Source organism: Protopterus annectens, chromosome 2.part0 (assembly GCF_019279795.1).
Source record: "Protopterus annectens isolate FY-2018-M chromosome 2.part0, PAN1.0, whole genome shotgun sequence".
NCBI lineage: Eukaryota > Metazoa > Chordata > Ceratodontiformes > Protopteridae > Protopterus > Protopterus annectens.
The window spans coordinates 274,581,563-274,605,381 of NC_056728.1; the positions used below are offsets into that span (position 1 = coordinate 274,581,563).

A 23,819-nucleotide genomic window follows, 5' to 3' on the forward strand; every position below is an offset into this window, starting at 1 on the left:
TGGAATAAGCTTCCCATTCATGTCAATCAGAGCACCTCGCTGGCCCTCTTCAAGAGAAATCTTGACGAGTGGATGGGTAACAGAAAATTCACTCCAGGGATCATTCCAGTTGCCCTACTGGATGTGGGCACTGTGAACTAACATTGGGTGGCACGGTGCCTGGGCAATTTGTTTGGGCTAGGCTTGTAAAGGCTCCAGGGCCATTAGCCTAGGACACACCTATGAACCTATGAAGAGTCAGTTAAAGTAGCTGCTTCAATTCTAGCTGGTAATCAAAGTACACTGAGTGATTCAAATACAGTCCAAAGGCAAGTCCCTGCCACAAGATTTGGAACATATGAAACAAGCAACCCTGTAGCTCTGCTCACTATTAGAGACATACAATAAGATTGGCAGTGACAGGCTCACAACATCTATAATGTTGTATGTCACTGCCAGCTCCACATCATTCTCACTGGATGATCATGTATGTCACTGCCAGCTCCACATCATTCTCACTGGATGATCATGTTTGTCACTGTCAGCTGCACATCATATTCACTGGATAATTTTGTATGTCACTGCCAGCTCCGCATCATACTCACTGGCTGGTTATGTATGTCACTGCAAGCTCTACGTCATTCTCACTGGATGATAATGTATGTCACTGCCAGCAATGCATCATTCCCACTGGATGATGTATGCCACTGCCAGCAATGCATCATTCTCACTGGATGATTTTGTATGTCACCGACAGCTCCACATCATTCTCACTGGATGATTACATGTGTCACTGACAGATCCACATCATTCTCACTGTATGATTATGTATGTCACTGCCACCACTGCATCATTCTCCACATCATTCTCACTGGATGATCATGTATGTCACTGCCAGATCCACAGCATTCTCACTGGATGATTATGTATGTCACTGTCAACACTGCATCATTCTCCACATCATTCTCACTGGATGATCATGTATGTCACTGCCAGATCCACATAAGTCTTACTGGATGATTATGTATGTCACTGTCAGATTCACATCATTCTCACTGGATGATTATGCATGGAACTGCTAGCACAGCATCATTCTCACTGGATAATTATGTACATCACTGCCAGATGCATATCTTTCTCACTGGATGATTATGTATGTCACTTCCAGCTCCACATCACTCTCCCTGGTTGGTCCTGTAAAGGTACTCATACAGAAGACTGAAGATTAACTGGGGCTTTCTGACCATTAGGGTAGGCACCTGTGGAGTGAATCTGCTCTTGTTATTGACCCCAACCTTGGCAAACAACATGCATGCTTAACGGTAGATGGTAGCCCTTATGTGGAATGCCCTGTACATTAACTAATGTGCATTGTTAGCATTTATTGTTTTGTCTGGCAGTGATGACAACCATTGTGGTTTGGCTATCCTCCTCACTGACATTCCTAAGCTTTGCCACTGATGTCTGGAAGGCTATATCTTTGGATATGACACTATTCAATAAAGCATAACTTCTGGCCACAGTTCCTGTACTTTATCTTTCTTATTACGTGGCTCGTATATTGTGTGGCGAGTAAGTGCTAATTTACCTCAGCTGATCTGTATTTACAGCATCTTTGTATTGCAGTTATGGAATTCTCATTGAATCTGGTCACTGCCTCCTTCACATTACTAAGATACCCAAAAGCATCCAACTCTAAGATGCTGGGTGCATGGTGGTTTGGGTTGGATTTTACCAGTTCCTACTCACTGGCTATACTCATGTAATAGCCCTTCCATCTGTAGCATCCTACAGATCAATATATTCAGCTATTCACTATCTGTTCTCTCTTTATCTTTTTATCTACCTATCCACATGGGTATACTCACTTTCAAGTAAACCATACATTGACCACAAAAGTTTGACAACGCAATCATCAACACACTAACACACATGCACCAATAAAGTACCTTGGTGAATGCAATCTTTAGACTAAAAATAAAACCAGAAAACATTGCATAAACAGCAGTAATCATAAAGTACTTATACTAGTGAGGAGAAACACTGTGTAATTCATTAAAGCTTTTCTTTGTGAAAGGTTCAGGTGACTTTAATCTTTTTGTTTCCTTTTCATTGTTTACTGCCTGGATTTAAGTGTCAGTCAGTTTGCTCTTGTGAGTACGGACAATGTTAAGCCAGTTTTAATTTGCCTTATTTTCATTCATCATAACAGATGTATTCATCCCCTTATGCACTTCTGTGGAACGAGTCTTTTAATTGTTTGTGTTCAGCTAATTTATGCCACTTATAACATATTAACTGGACAGTGAGCAGCTATGAATGTGCGAGCGGCCATTTGTAGCAACAAATGAAAGGCATGGTTTTGTACCCTTGGATGAAGACCATGACTTGTCTGACAGGACAGAGCAGTGCATATGTCAGTAATAATGAAAAGGCATGGGGCCAGATTCCAAAAGAGTTGCAGTGTAATTCTTCCCTGATTCCAAAAAGACCTGCTCTTAGTGTAACTGGCTTACTTCAGTGTAATGCTTATATGTAAATAGACTTCCTATGGGGATCAGATTCCAAAACACCTGTTCTTACCCTGGTGTCAGTTTAAGGGGCCACTTACACTAAAAGCTAGTCTTCTAGAATTGGGGCCATGGTTTGTACCCCTGGATGAAGGACATGACTGGTGTGGCTGACAGGACAGAGCAGTTGGCAAATGTTTGGTTTTGTTTACAGGCTTTAGCACAGAAATTGAGTAGATTACCTTTATGTTAAATTTTACTGCAGTCAGAGTGTAGAATGAATCTTTCTCTTTCCTGATTTATATAATTTATCAATTTGCATCTTTCCTTTGAACTCTGCAGGTTCACTGAGCAATTCAGTTGACATCGCTACTGATATATGCATGGGCAATTAGATCTGCATTTTCATTACACCTCTAGTTAACTTGAAGGAATTTCAGAGTATATCCACTAGTTGAGCATATGTCCACTTATATAGTATTTTATTTATTAGGGTACAGACAATTGTAGCATTATTGGTCTTTTTAGCTTGTTCAGCCAACACAAACTTGTTTGGGAGATTCAGGTCTAAGACCTAGTGAGGGCATACTATGATATGTGGATAAGCTAGCAGTCATTTGAAAATTATTTCAGTATTGTTTCTTTATTAGTATTTGCACTCTTGTAACCTGGCAATTCATTCCTTGGTGGTTTATAGTTTATGTTTTAAGGGATATGTTGAGTTTTACTTAACTGATGAGGACAATGTGTGGAGTGTACCAGATTTCAGCACAGTGCTATATTTAAAGGGAATGTGGTTAGTTTAGATTTTTTTCTTATTGATGTTCATCATATTGATCACTGCTGCAGTAGCTATTGCTATATGGGTTATATCCTGCCAAGGATATAACAGAAGGCCATCTTCCAAAGCTTCAGTGCAAATTGTACATGCACAAAGTGTCAGGCAGCTCGAGCTGAACTGATTAAAAGACTAGTTTCAGTGAGAAGCCCTTCAGAACTCTGCTGCTGCAAAGAGTATGCTCCCCTGAAGCTTTCAAGGACTGATGGTCAGCTTGCTCTTTTCTTTGCTGGGCAGATAAGTTTCCTTTGAGCAAAAAAATTCTATTTTCTTAATTTTGTTGATGTTTTATTACTTTCCTCTTCAGAAAAGTTATTTTAAAACTAGGAGTGTTGTGTTTTAACAGGCTGTCTCAAGACTGCCACATACTTTTAAATGGACTGCTTATTTTTTCTGTCAGTTTAAAAGTGGTGTAAAGTAACTGAAAACATTTTTCTGTGGAGAAATTATATTTATTTTGCTTTTGAGGGGCTGGCATAGTGTTTTATAATGTGTTTTACTTTTTTTTTTGGTCAAAAAATTAACTTTTGTGGATTGGAAGTGCCTATTAACAATTGCTGCTTGTCTTACTTGGAAAAAAGACATAGTTTTCGACTTGACCATTGAACAGACTACTGGTCTCATGGTTGGTCCTTCTTCCAGCCACAAAAAAGAAAAAAATAAGCTTTGTCACCAACAACAGGCTAACAATTTGCCTCAGCCACAGGTGGGTGACTCTGCTGTGGCCATTTGTTGTACCTCAGACCATTCATCTTTTACCAGGGATTCTGCTGGTGTAGCACCTACACCCTCTATGGACCAGGGGTTATCCACATTCTCTGTGGCTGTTGGGGTCCCCCTCAGATGACAAGTGAGAGACACTCTTGTTGGTCCTGGCAGAGAACAGGGATGGTTTCCCTGTTGTGTCAGAATGCTCAGCCCATCCCTGAGGAAGCTGCTGCTGCCTTTAGTAATGCAGTTGGCCCCATTTTTCCTGTCAAAAAAAAAAAAAACAAACAAACCTCAGAACACTAAGAATGAATCTACTCCTTAGTTTCCTTTGGATAGGAGTAGTTTACTTGGTCTGGCTCAGGGTTTAATTCAGGCTATTGATTCTTCTTGTAAAGTAGTTTTGTATTGTACTAGTTATATCTGTATATTTTGCACTATGTTATGAATGAATGACCTCTTTGATTATTCTCTGTACTACACCTGCAATGTTCATTGTATACATTAATTTTTGTATATGTGATTTTGTTTGTTTCCTTGGAGCTTATCTCCCCGGGCCTCTACTGAAAATGGACATATATCCAGTTAGACTAGCCTGGTCAACAAATGTAAAATAAATAAATAAATAAATAAATAAATAGTTTCTGGTAAAAGAAAAATGGATTCTTCTCTTCCTGAAGAAATTCAAGATCATGAATCTGATCAGAATGATGCAGGGATGGGTATAGGTTTTTTTCCTCAGATTCCTGATTCAGACTCAGAGGATAGCTCAATTCCTGATTCTCACTGTGAAGTGTTCTCTTTCTCTGAGGCTATTGCTAGAATGTAGCAGTGTTTTCAGTTTAGAACACTGAGGTTTCTCAGTCCCTCAAAAAAATACTATGAGTTGTTACAGAAGTATTTACCAGAACCTACAGCAATTCCTCCTGTTCTGTCTGCTTTACAGAATGCATATGTTACCACTTGCAATTTTCCTAATAGTCAGACAGCTGCCCCTAAAAAGGCAGTTCTTCAGTCTTTTAAATTTTCATACACCATTCCTAAACCTGACCCAGTAGCTATAGCTTTAGTTGATCCCCCTGCTGCTAAGCACTTAGTTTATTCCAATCCTATTCCTTCTGATAAGAATGGGAAATTATTGATAAGTATGGAAAAGAAGTTTATACTTCTGCAACTTTGATTTTCAGAATTTTGAATTGACAGGCTCATATGTTACTTTGTTCTGACTAACTGTGAAATCATGAAAATATGATTTATCTGCATTTCTTCTTGTGAAAAAAATCTACTTTAAATAACTTAGTTTCCACTACTGCACAGGTCACTACTGATTGTTTACAGTGTGTGTATGATTCTGTTAATACTTCTTCCAGGGCTATGGCCACTGGTACTTCTTCCAGGGCTATGGCCCTGGTACTTCTTCCAGGGCTATGGCCCCTGGTACTTCTTCCAGGGCTATGGCCCCTGGTACTTCTTCCAGGGCTATGGCCCCTGGTACTTCTTCCAGGGCTATGGCCCCTGGTACTTCTTCCAGGGCTATGGCCCCTGGTACTTCTTCCAGGGCTATGGCCCCTGGTACTTCTTCCAGGGCTATGGCCCCTGGTACTTCTTCCATGGCTATGACCAGTGGCAAGATTCTGTTTCACGACTCCATGCAAGAAGGCCTAGAAGACAGATGCCTTTTCTTTTCCTCGGACAGGAATGTTCCTCTATGCTTTTCACCCCTTTCCACTAATATCCAGGGTACTTCTGAAGATTCAGAAGGAATCCCCCAAGATCATGAATGTAGTATAATGAGCCAAGTATAATGCAATGTAAGCAAATGGAGCTCTTCTTCCCAGGCTTCCGCTAAAAAATGGTATTACCCAGTCAGACTTTCCCAGTAAACAAAGACAAATAAATAAATAAATAATCATTGTGGTGATTCCCTTCTGGCCCAGGCAACCATAATTCTCCCTTTTTTGGAAATGGTCAGGTGCAATTACCACAAGCTTCCTCACAGAAAGGATCTACTCACACAAGAACAGGGGTGTTTGATACACCTCAACATCTATCAACTTCAATTGACTGCCTAGTTATATGGTCTTCATTCCTTTTAGGAACTTATTTACTGAGGACGTACAGTAAATACTAATAGTGGCAAGAAAGCCTGCTACTAGGAAATCAGATATTGTTTGACTTTCTATCCTATGGCCTTTCTTATTCCTTTGTCAAGGTTCAGTTATCAGCCATTTCAACAAGTCTGCCCATGGATCCTCCTCTTTCAATGCAGTCTCTTGTCAAATGTTCTTGAAAGGGCTTTTGCATAAGAGGTCTCCAAAACAACTGGTGGCCCCTCCGTGGATCTTAATTTCCTGTTAGAGAAGCTAACACTTGCTCCATTTGAACCAGCTGATCTGAATGACCTAAGACTTTTAACATGGAAAACAATTTTACTGATTGCGCTGATGTCTGCAAGAAAGGTATCTAAGTTGCAAACTCTTATGGTGAGTAAAACTCTATTTAATTTTCCATACTTACACTGTTTCTTTGAGAACAAATCCTTTTTTTATGCCCAAAGTGATAGCCAAGTTTAATTTAAGCCAAACTATCCAAATCCCCATTTTGTTTCATGAACCTAAAAATGAACGAAAAAGGCTGGATCGATTGTTTGTTGCTTGTGAAGGTAAGAAGTAAGGACAACCTATGTCAAAGCACATTATTTCCAAATGGTTGTCTAAGGCTGTTACCTTTTCTTATACTCACCGTAACAAAACTATTCCAGGCAGGATCAAGGCCAACTTTACCAGGGCTTTGGCTTCATTTATAGCTTTTTGGAAAGGGTTGTGTTTTAGAAGTGTTCTGGAAGCTGTTACTTGGCCCTCTCCACATACTTTTACAAAGCAAAACAACTATAAACCACAAAAGGAAAAAAGAGAAATCCACAAATCACGAAACCAAATCCACGAATTTATTGGTTAGCGCTTTCATGCACCATCAATACGTGCACTTCCTCAGACAAATGAATTAAAAAAATTACACTGCTTAAATACAAAAAACACATCAATTAACAAGTTAACCAATTAATTAATTGGATAATGTGAATTAAATTATATTATTACCTACCCAACAAGTTTACTAGACACTACACCTACAAATAACCTGCTCCTACATAATAATAAATCTATGTTAACCAGTTCAACATATTAAAATATATATATAAATATATATATATATATATATATATATATATATATATATAAATATATATATATATATATAAAAATTAAAAAGTTTTTTTAAAAAATAATAATATTTGGTCTATCGAGTATAAATATCATATTGTAAATTTAATTTACTTACAAAGTTTATCGTTCCAAGGCTTTCAATCTAAGTATACATTTTATAGAACACATATCATTGATACCAGGATAAACATATGCATTTGTGCGTAATTGCCACAGCAACTCTTGTTCTTCAAGTTGAAGATGCCATGGTCCACCTCTAGGATTCTTGGGAACACTTTGTACTACCACAAACTGAAAACAGTGTGTACTATGTTGATTAATATGTCTTGCTAATGCATTAGTCTGAATATTTTTAGCAATAACATAAACATGTTCGTATATACGTTGTTTAAGCTGTCGCTCAGTTTTTCCCAAATAAAATACAGAACACAATTTACACTTGGCTAAATATACTATGCCCTGACTTTCACAATTGTATTTATCTTGTATTGAATACTGGTATCCATTAATACAGAAAAAAGGCCCTGTTAAAATATATTTACAATATTTACATCTGCCACATTTAAACATACCTTTAACATTTATATGCTTTTGATATGGCATCTCAAATAGTCTCTTAAGACTAGGTCCTTTCCTATAAGCTACCAATGGTCTACATCCAAGAATTCTATTTAAGGTAGATTCTTGTATGATTAGACCCCAATTCGAGTTAAGTATTTCTCTAACTTCATGTGAAATGTCATTAAATTGTGTTAAAAAACTGGTTATATATTCATTATTTTCACTTGTAGCCCTCTCGCCAATCTGTATTCTTGATGCAAATTCATCATTGCCTACATGTGCCATAACTTCAGTATTAAGTAAAATAGGGCCCAAAAGCTTCCTTGACCTCTTTGAGATGATTTCTTGTATTAAACAATTAACCAGTGATGTAGGATAACCACGGTTGATAAACATACTGTGTAAAAAATTACATTCCATACCGAAATCATCATCATGAGAACACATTCCTGAAGCTCTGACTAATTGGCCTTTCACCACACCTCTTTTTTGAAAATATGGGTAGTTACTTGCAAAATGTAAAAAAGAATTACTATAAAAGGGCTTCCTATATATACTAGTCCTATAACAGTTATTTTGTACATCTTTGCTCAAAGAAATATCTAAAAAATTAATTTTTTCTTTGTTGAAATTGAATGTAAACTCTAGAAAAGATGTAAATGTAGACATAATTTTAACTAAATTTTGAGCATCGTCATAGTTGCCTTGGATAATAAAGAACATGTCGTCTTGGTACCGAGTGTACCAGACAACTGTTTCTTTAAAAAACTCGTGTTGAAACAGATAGGTGCGTTCCCAAAAAGCAATCACTGAATTGGCAAAGCTGCCGCCACATGGCGAGCCCATGGCAACACCTGATTTTTGTAAAAACAATTCACCCTTAAACATGAAATAATTCTTGTTAAGCACAATGTCTAAAAGGGAAATAATCAAGTCTACATTATTGCCTGGGATCCGTTTTAACAATAAAAAATCTCTAACCCATTCCATGCCAACACTATGTGGTATGACAGTATATAAGTCTTTGATGTCCACAGTAAGAAACCCATATGCCATATCAAATGGTATTTTGTTCAAACTTTCTAAGATGTGCCACGAATCACGGCAAATTTGGGTTTCCATTTTTAGTACTTCTTTTAATTTTGTATCAACCCATTTTGCGCATGCATATGTAATAGATTTGCGACCATCTATAATCGGTCGCAAAGGAGGGTCATACATGTTCTTATGGAGTTTAGGTACTCCAAAAATAACTGGTGTCAAGGGGGTGGGCATAGTTAAATAATGATAGGTGTCTATGGAAATCATGCCATCAATGAATAGATCACTCAACTGTGATTTCACACGTTGGTATGCTTAGTTAAATTCATTCAGTGAAACCTTAGCATAATTAGGTGTAAATAACATTTTGTACATCCTATTTGCATATTCATCCTCATCTATAAACACTACTCCCCCACCTTTGTCTGGTTGCATAACACGGATATTATGAGCCTTCACATACTCAATAAACTCCTTTTGTTGCAATGAAATATTACATTTATGAATATCAGTTGTACGGTAATAATTAGTAACCAAAGACCTAAAGTGAATCTCAGTAATTTTTTCAAAAGCTGCTAAGTTGACATCTAAAGGAGGATTAAAAATACTTGACACATATTCACTGGTTGAACAATGACTAGAATTATTGAACAGTAAGCTTAAATTAAGCTTCCAAACAAAAACTTTCAAATCGCATAGCAAACGACCAAGGTTAGGCTTGGAATTAGGTATAAAATTAAACCCTTTTGTCAAAAATTCCACCATATCTTGTGCAATAGCCATGGAAGAAAAGTTATAAACATTAAAATCACCGTTGTTACTGTGCAGAATAGTTAAATTGTCAATAATGTCCATCGTAGTTACCTCCTGCGTCGGTTGTTCCTTTTGCGTTGTTGGCTCTGAAATTTGTTCGAACAAGTTGCATAAGATGTCACCTTGGGGCCATTCCTGTGAAAATCCTGACTATTGTTGGTATTATTGACTTGCTGTTGATTATAATTTTTGTTTTTAATTCTGTCACTGCGTCAAACACCATTATCCAAAGCTGTGTTATTCCTTTGTGGAGAGTCCATGATGTCATCAGAAACAGACAGAACTGTTGTACTAGTTTCCATAGCAACTGGAGGACCTGAAAAATCTTTATTTTGAATATGTGGTGGATCTGGGTAAGCTCGACACTGCTGATAGGCGAGCTTATCCCTATTGATTTTACGAATCTTAGTTTCATGAATCTTCAGCAACAAAGATTCAATACTAGAAAAAATACGTTTATAATCATATTGATAGCGTGCAAAGTCTGAATCAGAGACAATGCCATTGTCAAGTACCTCCAGTTGTTGTTGTAAATCAACTATCTGTGTCTCATACTGTTTAATAAGTAACTCTAAAAATGCTGTACCTTGTTTATCAAAAAACTGAATGAGTTGTTGATAAAACTCAGAATTCTTGATAACCCCCGACGGGTATTTCCAGTGTCGTAAGCCCTTGGGTATTATCTGTAACTTAATGCATTCTTTAAGGTACAAAATTTCAATTTGCAGTTTTTTGAATTTCAGCAGTTTAGAGTCAAAATCTTTGAGACGTAAGGCAATGTCATTAACTGGTTCTTGTAATAACCTGGATTGTAAAGGATTGCCCGTTTCAGTGCCACTAAACATATTCGGCAAAATAAGGAAATTCTGTAAAAGAGGAGGACTGACTAGATGATTATCAGTAGTATCAACTCGATTTAAATTATTGATAGAAGGGTTGCTCATTGAACCAAAAGAGTTGTTAATGTTATTAGTTTGCGTATTACTAGGTAAATACGTAGCTACATGCTGCTGTGCTATACCTTCTCGCTGAGCAGGAGTAAGCGAGGATGTACTGGAACCAACAGGAACCGAACTACTGGTGTTGAACACGGCACCCGTTTTAGGTCTAACAGCTGCTTGATTTGCCTGTTCAGACATTCTCTTCGACAGGTCATCGACTTTTTGAGTAAGCTGCTGGACCAAAGCCGTAAGGGCGCCGATAGCATCCGTTTGTGAGTTGGAGTTTGTACCATCATTGTTAGACCGAAGAGTAGAACCTGGAGTAAACAACGATTGTGATTGTGATTGTGGAAAACCACTACTTTCCGCCATGACCACGAATAAATCAAACAAAACAACTATAAACCACAAAAGGAAAAAAGAGAAATCCACAAATCACAAAACCAAATCCACGAATTTATTGGTTAGCGCTTTCATGCACCATCAATACGTGCACTTCCTCAGACAAATGAATTAAAAAATTACACTGCTTAAATACAAAAAACACATCAATTAACAAGTTAACCAATTAATTAATTGGATAATGTGAATTAAATTATATTATTACCTACCCAACAAGTTTACTAGACACAACACCTAAAAATAACCTGCTCCTACATAATAATAAATCTATGTTAACCAGTTCAACATATTAATATATATATATATATATATATATATATATATATATATATATATATATATATAAAATTAAAAAGTTTTTTTAAAAAATAATAATATTTGGTTTATCGAGTATAAATATCATATTGTAAATTTAATTTACTTACAAAGTTTATCGTTCCAAGGCTTTCAATCTAAGTATACATTTTATAGAACACATATTATTGATACCAGGATAAACATAGGCATTTGTGCGTAATTGCCACAGCAACTCTTGTTCTTCAAGTTGAAGATGCCATGGTCCACCTCTAGGATTCTTGGGAACACTTTGTACTACCACAAACTGAAAACTGTGTGTACTATGTTGATTAATATGTCTTGCTAATGCATTAGTCTGAATATTTTTAGCAATAGCATAAACATGTTCGTATATACGTTGGTTAAGTTGTCGCTCAGTTTTTCCCAAATAAAATACAGAACACAATTTACACTTGGCTAAATATACTATGCCCTGACTTTCACAATTGTATTTATCTTGTATTGAATACTGGTATCCATTAATACAGAAAAAAGGCCCTGTTAAAATATATTTACAATATTTACATCTGCCACATTTAAACATACCTTTAACATTTATATGCTTTTGATGTGGCATCTCAAATAGTCTCTTAAGACTAGGTCCTTTCCTATAAGCTACCAATGGTCTACATCCAAGAATTCTATTTAAGGTGGATTCTTGTATGATTAGACCCCAATTCGAGTTAAGTATTTCTCTAACTTCATGTGAAATGTCATTAAATTGTGTTAAAAAACTGGTTATATATTTATTATTTTCACTTGTAGCCCTCTCGCCAATCTGTATTCTTGATGCAAATTCATCATTGCCTACATGTGCCATAACTTCAGTATTAATTAAAATAGGGCCCAAAAGCTTCCTTGACCTCTTTGAGATGATTTCTTGCATTAAACAATTAACCAGTGATGTAGGATAACCACGGTTGATAAACATACTGTGTAAAAAATTACATTCCATACCGAAATCATCATCATGAGAACACATTCTTGAAGCTCTGACTAATTGGCCTTTCACCACACCTCTTTTTTGAAAAAACTTTTTAATTTATATATATATATATATATATATATATATATATATATATATATATATATATATATATTTTAATTTGTTGAACTGGTTAACATAGATTTATTATTATGTAGGAGCAGGTTATTTTTAGGTGTTGTGTCTAGTAAACTTGTTGGGTAGGTAATAATATAATTTAATTCACATTATCCAATTAATTAATTGGTTAACTTGTTAATTGATGTGTTTTTTTGTATTTAAGCAGTGTAATTTTTTAATTCATTTGTCTGAGGAAGTGCACGTATTGATGGTGCATGAAAGCGCTAACCAATAAATTCGTGGATTTGGTTTCGTGATTTGTGGATTTCTCTTTTTTCCTTTTGTTGTTTATACTTTTACAAAGCACTATAAGCTTGATTCCTTCTCTAGGTCCAGATCAAGGTTGGGTAGTATTGCTATATTTAAAATGTTCACTTTACAAATCCTGTTAGTCAGAACACCTGTAGGATATTTGTAAAATAGATTATTTAATCTGTTTGTTTTACAGACTTGAAAAAATGGATACTTGCTTAGATGCACTAGGTGTCGTTTGTACATCGCAAACCATAATACAGTAAAAGATGACTATTAAAATGTACATGGTTTAGACCTAAGCCACAAGTAATTTTAAACAATAAAGTATGTAGAAACCCAGAAATTGAGGGCTGTACTTGAACTTAGTGGATATCAGTGTCAAATTTTCATGCTGGACTGAATTTCAGACCTAACCTAACTATGTATTTTAGAGAATAACAACTCATAGGCCTGTGAGTTGCACAGCCGTACTGTGGGATTACCACTTAAACACAATGGGTTTCTCCAACGATGAACTGGGAGATCCTCTAGTCTTACATGAACATAACCCTGGAGATGTATTAGCTCTTCTTGAAGAAATAAAAGAATAAAACAATCGCCTGACATGTCAGGCTAGTCATCTAGCATTTATAATCACTGTACAAATTATATAAACTGAGTAGTCTCTAGTCAACATAAGTGAAAGAAATAAATCAGATTTAGAGGTTACTAATATGATATAACCATGTCAGATTAGGAAACACAAAAAAAGAAAAATAGTGTGGATGCACTATACTTTAAAAACTGAAAATGTAACCATATGGAATAAATGTAAATGCACTTTTAGGTCACAGTTCTTGAATAGTGTTAATTTCCATTGACTCAAAGAAAGAAATTCTTAAAGAGAAGAAAGGCATACAAATAGAATTTAGTAATAAATATGCCTCTAACTCATAACAAATAAGACCTTACAGTTTCCAAAGTTAATATAGGTTCAAGTACAACTCTCACTCTATATTTTAGCACATTTTTGTTGTTTAGAATTACTTGCAACTTAGTTAGTTTGAAGAACTTTCAATTTTAGTGGTCATTTTTTAATGTATTATGATTTGTGATGTACAAATAACACCTGGTACATTTATGATTATGTTATAAAAAGTAAGAATGTAGAACTAAAGATATATTAGTAATATGTGAGTCCATAATAAGGGGTGTAGGTTCAGTTTTCTTTTTCCATTGGCATAATTCATGCAGTTAAATAACACATCCACCAGGAGCTAAAGTCTGGGGCGTACAAGAGAGACCTATAAAGGTCTTAGGTCAAAGGAAAAATATCCCGACTTTAATCCTTCATTTTGTAATGAAGGAGGAGTTGAGGCAGGGATATTGAAGTCAATAAGGCACATCACAGATCTGGATTCATTTATCAGAAAGCAAAGAGAATCTATCCTGATTTTTAGTTTAATCAAAAGCAGTTTTCCTTAGATGTAGAAAAAGAAAAATCAGGATGACAAATGCATACAAATCCAAATTTTGTACCATTGAAGTTTGGTGGTTTTTAGACCACTCAAATAATCACACTGCTATGCATAATATGGGCCATATTTGCAGTAGTACAGCTAAGGCAGGGCAAGAGGGACAACTGACCTGGGTGCATAGTGTTGGGGGGGGGGGGCACAGTCAACTGATCCTGCTATCTTTTTAATGCAATGTTGCTTTTAAAATCTGGTGTTGCATTTGTGGTCAAACTGGAGTGCTGCAGCACTCTATATGTGGTCTAAATTAAAGAGTCTTTTTACAGTTGAAAAGAAGAATATTTTTTAACTAAAACATGAGCACCATAGTGCTCTATGCAGGTAGGGTATAAGCTGTAGCAACTGTTTGCAACATATTAAAAGAAGACATTATTTTTTTAAATGTATTGAAGGAGGAGCAGGGACAGAACACAGAAATGGGACCTTAATGGCTGCGGCTGGAGGGAGGGTGGGGCTGTGTCATGCATCTGGCCACCTGGATTTATTTATTTATTACAGTATAGTGCGTTTTTCTTTTTTTTTTTGCTCTTCACTTGATTCGATTCTCAGTTAGAGCGTCTTCTGTGTGGCGACATGCGTGAACGGGTGTTCCTTCATTGAAGGTTGTGCGTTAGGCCCGGCAAGCCAGCGCGTAAAACTCTATTGCCAATCAATAGCGGACCGGAGTTCCGCTGTGGCGACCCCTAACCGGGAAAAGCCAAAAGACACAAACAAACTTGAAGAGCTAAGGGGGTGGGGCAGTGGTTCATGGTACTGGCACAGAGTGCTGGTTAAGCCAGCTATGATTCTGCATACTTGCCATTACAAGATAAGTGACCACTTGCAAATACTTTTATAGCATTACCAAAAAATTAATGGTTGCAGCAATGTTTTGTTTCCCCACAATGAAGGTGAAATAAACAAAGATGATAATTACAAACACTAGGAGTCACAGCAGAAAAACTTTATTTATTTATATATTTTGTTAACTGTGGTAGAGCATGAACAATTTCAGTCTTGGCACAGAATATGAACACACATTAAGTGGAAAAAATAAAAATAATTTATACAATAGAACATCAGCTAAAACAAAGTAATAATTAATATACAATAGAAGAAATTATTTAAGACTGTGGTCAACAGAAATTACTATGTATAATATTTACATCAGAGTAATAACATGCTAGAAGTTTAATATGCAGAACTGAACAAGAACAACTGTGATCTTAGCATTGTAACATGAATTTGGTGGCAAATTTAGTTTTGTGACAAGAAAAATATTATTTACATAAGATCTGAAAAATAACTTATTACTAGTAGATGTCCCATACATCAAAAACACAATAAAGAAATTGAATGCATAAAGAGTACCTATAAAGTTTTAATGATAAAATAGTCTTAATTACAATTTACAGACTTTTCAACTACTTTCACACAATTTAGATGAACTGAAGTGCTTTCTTTATGCAGTAGATATTTATCATGAGATAGCAGCTGGAGAAAAAGACAACTCTCCTTAAAAAGACCAACAAGTGCTCCTTTATTTAAAATCAGTTAAATACTTTTGTCTCTATGAAATATACAATGAGATTTCCTCCGAACAGCTGAACCAGCACAAGAAAACATTAAATAGTCTACTGAGTATGACATCATACTTAACTCCACCGTGTTAATGAAAATTGTTGTAGAAACAAATTAACTTAGTTTCAACTCTCTTGGTACTTACATTTTCATTCAACCAAGGGAACAATATTAACAGCCAACTTTAGCTGCTACCACACTTCCTTATATCCCAAGAGTGTATCCAGATCCTGTCTTCAAGAGCCTAGTGTAACTATGCCTATTACAAAAGTAGAATTGTTTCCAATTTCTACAGACCTGGATGTGCTTAAGCAATGCTATAGTGTATTTTTTCCTTATTGCATGGAGATGTTCACATATTCATTATGGCAACTTTTGTTTGACTTTACCCTCATAGCAGCTGTTATAACCAGTGCATCTTCTTACATAAACCACACTATTTATTGCAGTCAAAATAACAGTTTACTTAGTAAAAAAACATTTGTATGAGTCACATGTAATGGGTATTTATACAAGCAATAATGCCCTCCAGGGTGTGTGTTAATGGGTAATTAATGCCTTCCCAAGGGTGTTATGAGGCCCGATGCCTGTAAACCCCTGGAAGGGCATTAATTACACATTAACACATACCCTGGATAGCATTATTGTGCTTAGAGAATGGGCTCCCTGTAAAATTGCTGTGTTTTACTTATTTATTTTTAAGTACTATATTATTTTTTTATATAATTTTGATGTAAAATAGTTCCTCCGCCTAATGTTTCAAACTTACTGTAGTATATGTTAATAGTGTTGGGGGACGCATTTTACATTCAAAATATAACACTTAAAAAATATACAGGCATTTACTTTATTTTTGGTCCCTTACTCCTTAAACGTTTGATTTGTTGCCAGTCATTTCTTGACTGAAGTTACTAAATAATGACATACATTTGAGTTTCAGACTTTTATTTTCTTCAGAAAATTCATAGTAACACAAATCCTTTTAATTAAGCAAGTTTGTAATTTTTTAAGCGCAGTAATTAAAATCTGTTCTTATTTTTCAGCCTTTGTTCCCTCTTTAGTTTAGGCTTTATCCAGATTTCTTCAGCTGAAAGGTCCAGAGGTATGCAAACGTCTATACTGTTGCTGTCACTCAGTCTCTCATCATGCACACCTCTGTTTCAGAAAATGTATGCTAACACAAATCCTAATAATGAAGTAAAATATGTTCCTATTTCGTACGTTTGCCCCTGTTTATTTTAGGTTTATCCAGATAGATATTTTGAGCTAAGAGGCAACAGAGTATACCATACAATAAAACGTTCTGCATACTTTTATGATTGTGATTATTCAAGTATTGCCATATTTGTTGACTGCCATCGTTATTTTTCTTATTGGGACTTATTTTTATTCTATCAGCAGTCACATCACATTCCTCCTCGGAACAGTAACAACAGTATTTTTTACCCTGCTTATTTTAGGTTTATCCAGATATTTTGAGATGAGTCAACAGAGCATATCTTTCAACTGTCCAGATTTTTACAGAATGTCTGGATTTTTGGCTCGTATGTTTGGTCCCATCCTCATAAAATGTGTAGTTTTCTGGCAGATCACTGGGGATTAAAGTCATTAAATTTTAATGACACAAATTTGAGTTTCAGACTTCATATCCTTCAGATAATACATGCTAATAGAATCCCAATTATTCTAGCAACTTTCTAAGTTTATAAGAGCAATATTTAAAATCTGTCCTTATTTTTGGTCATTTGTCCATTGCTATTTGTGGCTCCGTCCAGACTTCTTGTGCAAAGAGGTTGAAAAGTATAGTCAAAAGTTATGCAAACCTTTTAACTGATGCTGTTGCTGCTAGGGATCACTTTCACTTTTCACACTGTCACACACATACGCACACACGCACGCCCATCTACACACACACACACACACACACACACACACACACACACACACACACACACACACACACACACACACACACACACACCTTTATTGGTTTCATTTATTTTTTACACTCTCTAAACAGCAGAAGTGCTGCTTAGTGAGTGTAAGATAATGGCTTGATAGATCTTTCACTCTCATACACGCTTTAATAGCTCTCAACCAATCAGGGAAAATTTTCAACAGAATCAGGGACAAATTCAGAAAAAATCAGGGGCAATCAGGGATGCTTTTAAAATATTAGTGCTATTAACTTGAAACTTTGACAAAATCAAAGCATATGATTTATTACACCTTTTCTGGAGTAAAGAAGTCTATAACTCTTAATCATTGCCATTATTCATTACATGCAATTCACCACCTTTTCTCCAAGTGTCACTAGTTTTAGGTGGGATTAAGAGGGACATAGCTAAGATTGGAGTCAAAATTAGTTACATCCCTGACAGTCAGGAACAGTTGAGAGGTATACGATATGCAGACATAAACATATACACACGTTTTTTATTTTAATTTTTTTCTTTATTTTATACTCACTAAACAGCAAAAGAGCTGCTTAGCAAGCTTAAAATAATAGCAGCAGTTAGGTCTTTCAGTCTGAGCTCCATGGCAGCTTTATATGCTGCCCTAAAGTGATGGACTCACTTTTAGCGGGTATTAGTTGTACATTAATACCCTGCTGCAGAACATCCGTTCTCCAATTAGGGTGCTGATGTACAGTTTGTCTATTCTCTAATATAAGATAGTTGCAGCTGAACAGACTTTCATAAAAATATTTATGCTGATGATATTAAACTGGTCAAAGTTCAATCTAGTATGGGAGACTGATACTTGTGTGTCTATAAATGTTATTGAGACCAAGACCATGTGTTAAGGAGCTATACTGTAGAAATGACAGATCACATAGGTGCTGATATAATTTAACAGGAGAAACTCTTAAAAGTTCTGTGGATCATAGTGGTTAGCTTTTTTAACTATGTAAACATTAACTTACTCTGGTACTAAAGTTAAAGTAATGGGCTGTTAGGATGCACAGATCAAGAAGTCTGAAGATGATTTTGAACTGGTATTGTAGTCTACTTAGATCTCAGGTGGAATACTGCAATTGTTTACAAGTACCTGCTACCAAGCATATTATGACAAACAAACATACTCAGAGAACACCAACCAAAGCGTCATCATTGATGTGGCTTATTGACACGAGTATCATCTGAGGAGATTGGAAACATGCAACTATACAGATGCATTTATGTATGTCTGTTGTTTTCTAATAGGCTAGGGAAAGAATGACAGGCCATTTTCCCCATTGCAGTATAATCAGGTAAGACTGAGTGGCTGGTATGTAGTAGATGTAGGGCAAAAGAACACTTAAAGCAAATAATAAAAAATAAATAAACAAGAAGTAGAAAAAAAAAGAAAGACAAGTGGCACTGCACCTTAATGTCATATCACATTTCTAGCATACCTCTTGAATGTAGTATGATATATTCACATCTTAGCAGCACATGGTTGTTAAATAGTTTACAATGTCTTTGTAACAGTTATATTACTTATTGGGTAAAGTGCTGATCCACAATTTTGAGGCAAGAAATACCTTAATGTATAGGCTCCCCAGTTTTTCACTCAGTAATGGGATGTCTCTGTCATGTAGTGAACAGATGTTTTTCTTAGCCACGTTGAAGGCTGAATGTTGAAGGTATTGCTGTACTAACTGTCTGAATCTTAATTTCTGAAGGTTGATATAATCGTCCATGGCCTGTAGAATATTCTGCAATGACAGACAGTGGCATTCAATTTTTGAGGAAATAGATCACCTTAATTAATTTTGCTTTGCTTTCATTAATTGATCAGTACACTATATCATGACCTGCAGATGCTCTTGTCTTCATAATATCCGCATACAAGAAAACTGGGTGGTTCTGTGCAGATTATAAAGTACAAAAACTACTACACTGCTTGACTTACATCTAGTCCTAATCCTAATATAGCAAATCCTCAAATAGCTTTTATAACTTTCATAAACTATCTGTGAAAGACGAAAATCAAGAAGAAATTGTCACATACCTATTTTGGACCTATGCAAGCATTTGATACAGTATTGCATTGTGCACTAACAGATTCAAGGAACTCAGATTTACCAATAATGAAACAAATTGTTATACAGGTTATATCAGCTATCAAATTCAGTATGTACACGGAACTAATGAGCTTTCTGCTTCTCAGGAAATAATAATAGCTATTTTGCAAGGTTCAGTATTAGGACCTTTACTGTTAAAAATAGAGTTATAAATAAAATGCATGTGTTCAGGGATCTTGGGTTCAATGAAAAGCAATAGCTTCAAATCCTACAAATGCTGCAGTCAGAAGCATAAGGGCAGATTCACCAACTAATTGTTTGTTTTTGGCAAACCCCGCCATTCAGGAATCTCTGTATGCCCTTAGTTGTTATAAATAAGTCTGGGATCACTAAAACCTTTGATTTTTCCCCATTGTAGTGACCAGTCTGAGCAAATGAATTGGGTCCAATGTGGCTTTCAGTGTTGTGGATTTCAAAGTTTTCAGACCTGCCTTGCTGCCCTTCTTGTCCAGGGATGTCATCTCTATTTTCATGATGTCTTCTGTAAAAGGAATGACAGCAACCACATTATTCTATGGACTTTCTTTCTCTTCCATTGTGAGTACAAACAAATGTCTTCATGAAGTGCCACTGCTTTTTCACTGACCACCCAGAGCAGAATCCATTTCTTAAGTCACAACTTGCCCCCTTTGTAATTCTTACCCTTCATGCATTTGTAGCTGCTTTTTTTTAAACAAGAAACATCTTTATTAAATTATCACCTATGACATAGGCAGCCATACATTTATATAAATGAAAACAAACCATATTGACATAATTTTAGTTGCAAACATTATACATCACAAACCATACTGACATAACTTTAGTTGCAAACATCATACATCACAAACCATACTGACATAACTTTAGTTGCAAACATCATACATCACAAACCATACTGACATAACTTTAGTTGCAAACATCATACATCACAAACCATACTGACATAACTTTAGTTGCAAACATCATACATCACAAACCATACTGACATAACTTTAGTTGCAAACATTATATATCATTTATAGTCTATCCAGTCATTGTCGGTCAAACATTACATAGCTCATTCAAATCCTGCCTTATTTTAAACCTTGCTCCTCTTCTGCATATATTGTTCCCACAATTTCCACTTTTTTCTATGTAATTTGCTCCTACCCTTTTCTAAACATATGAATCCCAGTTGTTTTATATATGCTACTATATTCACTACTTCTTGTAAAGTTGGTTTAGACTTTGATTTCCATTTTCTAGTAATTGCTTTTTTGGCAGCCATCATAATTAGACTCAGCAAGGCCTTACTATAGTTGCTTTAATCTCCTTTCTTAAGTGGATTATTTTTAATATCCTGACTTTCAGCCTGCATTATTTTAGACTATCTTTCCTGTTCTAGTAGCATTATTTCTTGTCTTGCTCTTTTTGTGTTCTATTATATTTCCATAATGTTCACTATACAGCAGTGCCCCCACACTTAAGAAATACTGCACCATCTTTTCTTTTTGCTAATCTTATTTATTTCATACAAGGCCTGTTGTTTTAGTGATGACAGCGTTGAAGCATTAGAGTTGCTATTCTATACTACATTCTTGTCCGTTTAATGTTGTGAAGTATTGTTCTGTTTCATCAATATCTTTATTTGTTAATTAGATAGGTATGATGGTGTAAATGATTCTTTTCAACCAAGACCTGGGGCAAAATGCAGATATAACTTAAAAGTTATACTAAGACAATTTCATTCAGATCTCATTAATATAATCAATATATCAGCACAAATGTTTAGCTAATAAAGTAATTATGTACTGTCCATGAAAAGCCACCATAACTTTTATAGCATTTTGCATGTCAACTATTCATGCTAAAGCACAAAGGAACACAGGGCTTACAGATTTTCTCTGGAATAAGAGCATACAGCTTGTGTTATCTGATGAAAGAAGAGTCTGCTTCTGAATATAAGAGAGTTTTTTCTACTTAGAACATTCCAGAATGCAGAACACACTATGAAGACAGCCCTTTACGCTTTTTGATTTTGTATTTAGATCCAAATGTATATTTGGATTACTAATTAAATATCTTCTTGATAAGAGAAAGCAGTTAACGTGCATTCTGGAAAAGGCTTCTACTTCATTCTGTGAGTTTAATAAGCAAGACAATGAGTTCTGAGATAAAGGGGACAAGTGTGGTAGAAAAGGTTGTGCAATACAGAGGAAAACATGGAGGGTGATATTCTAGCTTGTGTCAGTCAGGTCTCTTTTCCTAAAATATGCTAATGTCTGTCCATTACACTCCCCATGAAGTCTAGATCTGTGGCCTTTAACTGGTTAAACTCAGTGGGTAAGCTGACTTCGAACAATATTTTTGGTACTACATTTTTCCTGCATAGCCAAATGACATCCAGATATGAAAGCCTCTCTTTGTTCCACATTTGAGAACAGTAGGTCAAATACCACAGTTTCCCCAGGCTGCATTTAACTTTTAGCAATTTTACTTGCTGTTGCCCAGTATTTTCCCCTTTTCTTCCATCCTAAGGCCACCTGTCCTTTTATTAAAAGATTAACAACATCAAGGAGAGTGCCTGTACATAACCGCATAACAGATTGTGTTGTCACTTCCTGTCCAGCGTGACCCATAATACCTTCTCCTTGCCTTATTTGCTCAGTTGTTATAATAGTTTGACCCCTTCACTTTGACAGAGAGCTACGCCTCAAGTTCTATACCCTTTCTGTCTCTAACCAGTGCTTTATGTTTCTTTTCCTTAGCTTAAACAATACGCAACTATTCACCTAAATATTTAGGAGTTATAAGTAATATGTAACTAGCTGACTAAATATTGAGACGTTACCTTATTCAAGCTAGTGACCTGCATGCTTACCTACAGCACAGAAACTTTCATCTGAAATTGGTATGACCGACACTGAACAGTACTGCAATCATGATTCAATATTCATAAAATTATTGATTAAACTATATGAATGTAAGTAGTTTCCTAATGGAGCACATGAGTGCTTTATATACATACTGTTAGGGTCATTTTATTACATGCAATATGCTTTTAACAAATGCTGTTAATGGTCTCTTCACTGGGTGCATAGTAATGAAGTTGCTTCACTTGGACTTCTCCAGTGTTACTGAGTCTGCCCAGGAGACTCCTTTGGAGGTAAAAACCTTCTCTACTAAGTTTAAGGAACTTGAAGAGAATTTATTTGGGTGGCCACAGTGGCGTAGCAGTTAGCATTGCCACCTCACAACAAGAGGTTCTCTGGTTCAATTCTTAGGTGGGGTACCTTCTGTGTGGATCTGCATGTCAACCTTGTGGTTGCGTGGGTTTCCTCCGGGTGCTCTGGTTTCCTCCAACATCCCAAAGATATGCTGTAGGTGGATTGGACACTCTCAATTAGCTGTGTGTGTGTGTGTGTGTGTGTGTGTGTGTGTGTGTGTGTGTGTGTGTGTGTGTGTGTGTGTGTGTATCTTCTGTGGAAGGTTGGGTGCCAGGCTGGCAACTCGGCACTGTAAAAACTCCACTGCCAATCGTTCTGCGACCATTGTTCTACTGTGGCGACCGCTAACGGGGATAAGCCGAAAGAAGTCATGATGTAGAGAATTTATTTAAACTTAAAAGACTTCAATGACAGTGCCTGCATTTGGAGGGCATGCGTGCATTATAAAATTGTTCCTCAAGGACTGAGGGTTCTGTGTATGCTCAGCTATGGAACAACATACCCCGAGTTATTGAGATGGTGGCAGGTGCTTAATATTGAATTAAGCTTTAATTACATCTATCTTCTGACTGACTTTTTTAAACCCTGCAAAATGAGCTGACAGCTTTGGTGGACACGGCACAAAAGGAGATCAATGAAAAGTTTAGTGCTGAGTTTTTCCAGTCTAGGCTTGATAATCCTTTCTTGGCCACATACCACTAGAACTGAGTCGGCTCCAGCAGGTGTGATAATAGGTTCATAGGTAAGTACTAGGCTATCTGCCTGAGGGCATCTA

At 36.1% G+C, this 23,819-nt stretch overlaps 1 protein-coding gene across 4 annotated transcripts in view; it reads right to left on the bottom strand.

Moving 5' to 3' along the window:
• The window catches only part of LOC122793065, a 551,358-nt gene that overhangs the window by 521,921 nt on the left and 5,618 nt on the right, over positions 1 to 23,819 (bottom strand). For 2 of the 4 annotated variants that reach the window (XM_044060761.1, XM_044060760.1), the window contains exon 2: positions 19,314 to 19,487. The exons of the other annotated variants lie outside the window; for them this stretch is intronic. In XM_044060761.1, the coding sequence (XP_043916696.1) occupies positions 19,314 to 19,472 (159 nt within the window). In that variant the 5' untranslated portion in view covers positions 19,473 to 19,487. The remainder of the gene's footprint in view (positions 1 to 19,313; positions 19,488 to 23,819) is intronic. 4 annotated transcript variants of the gene reach the window in all.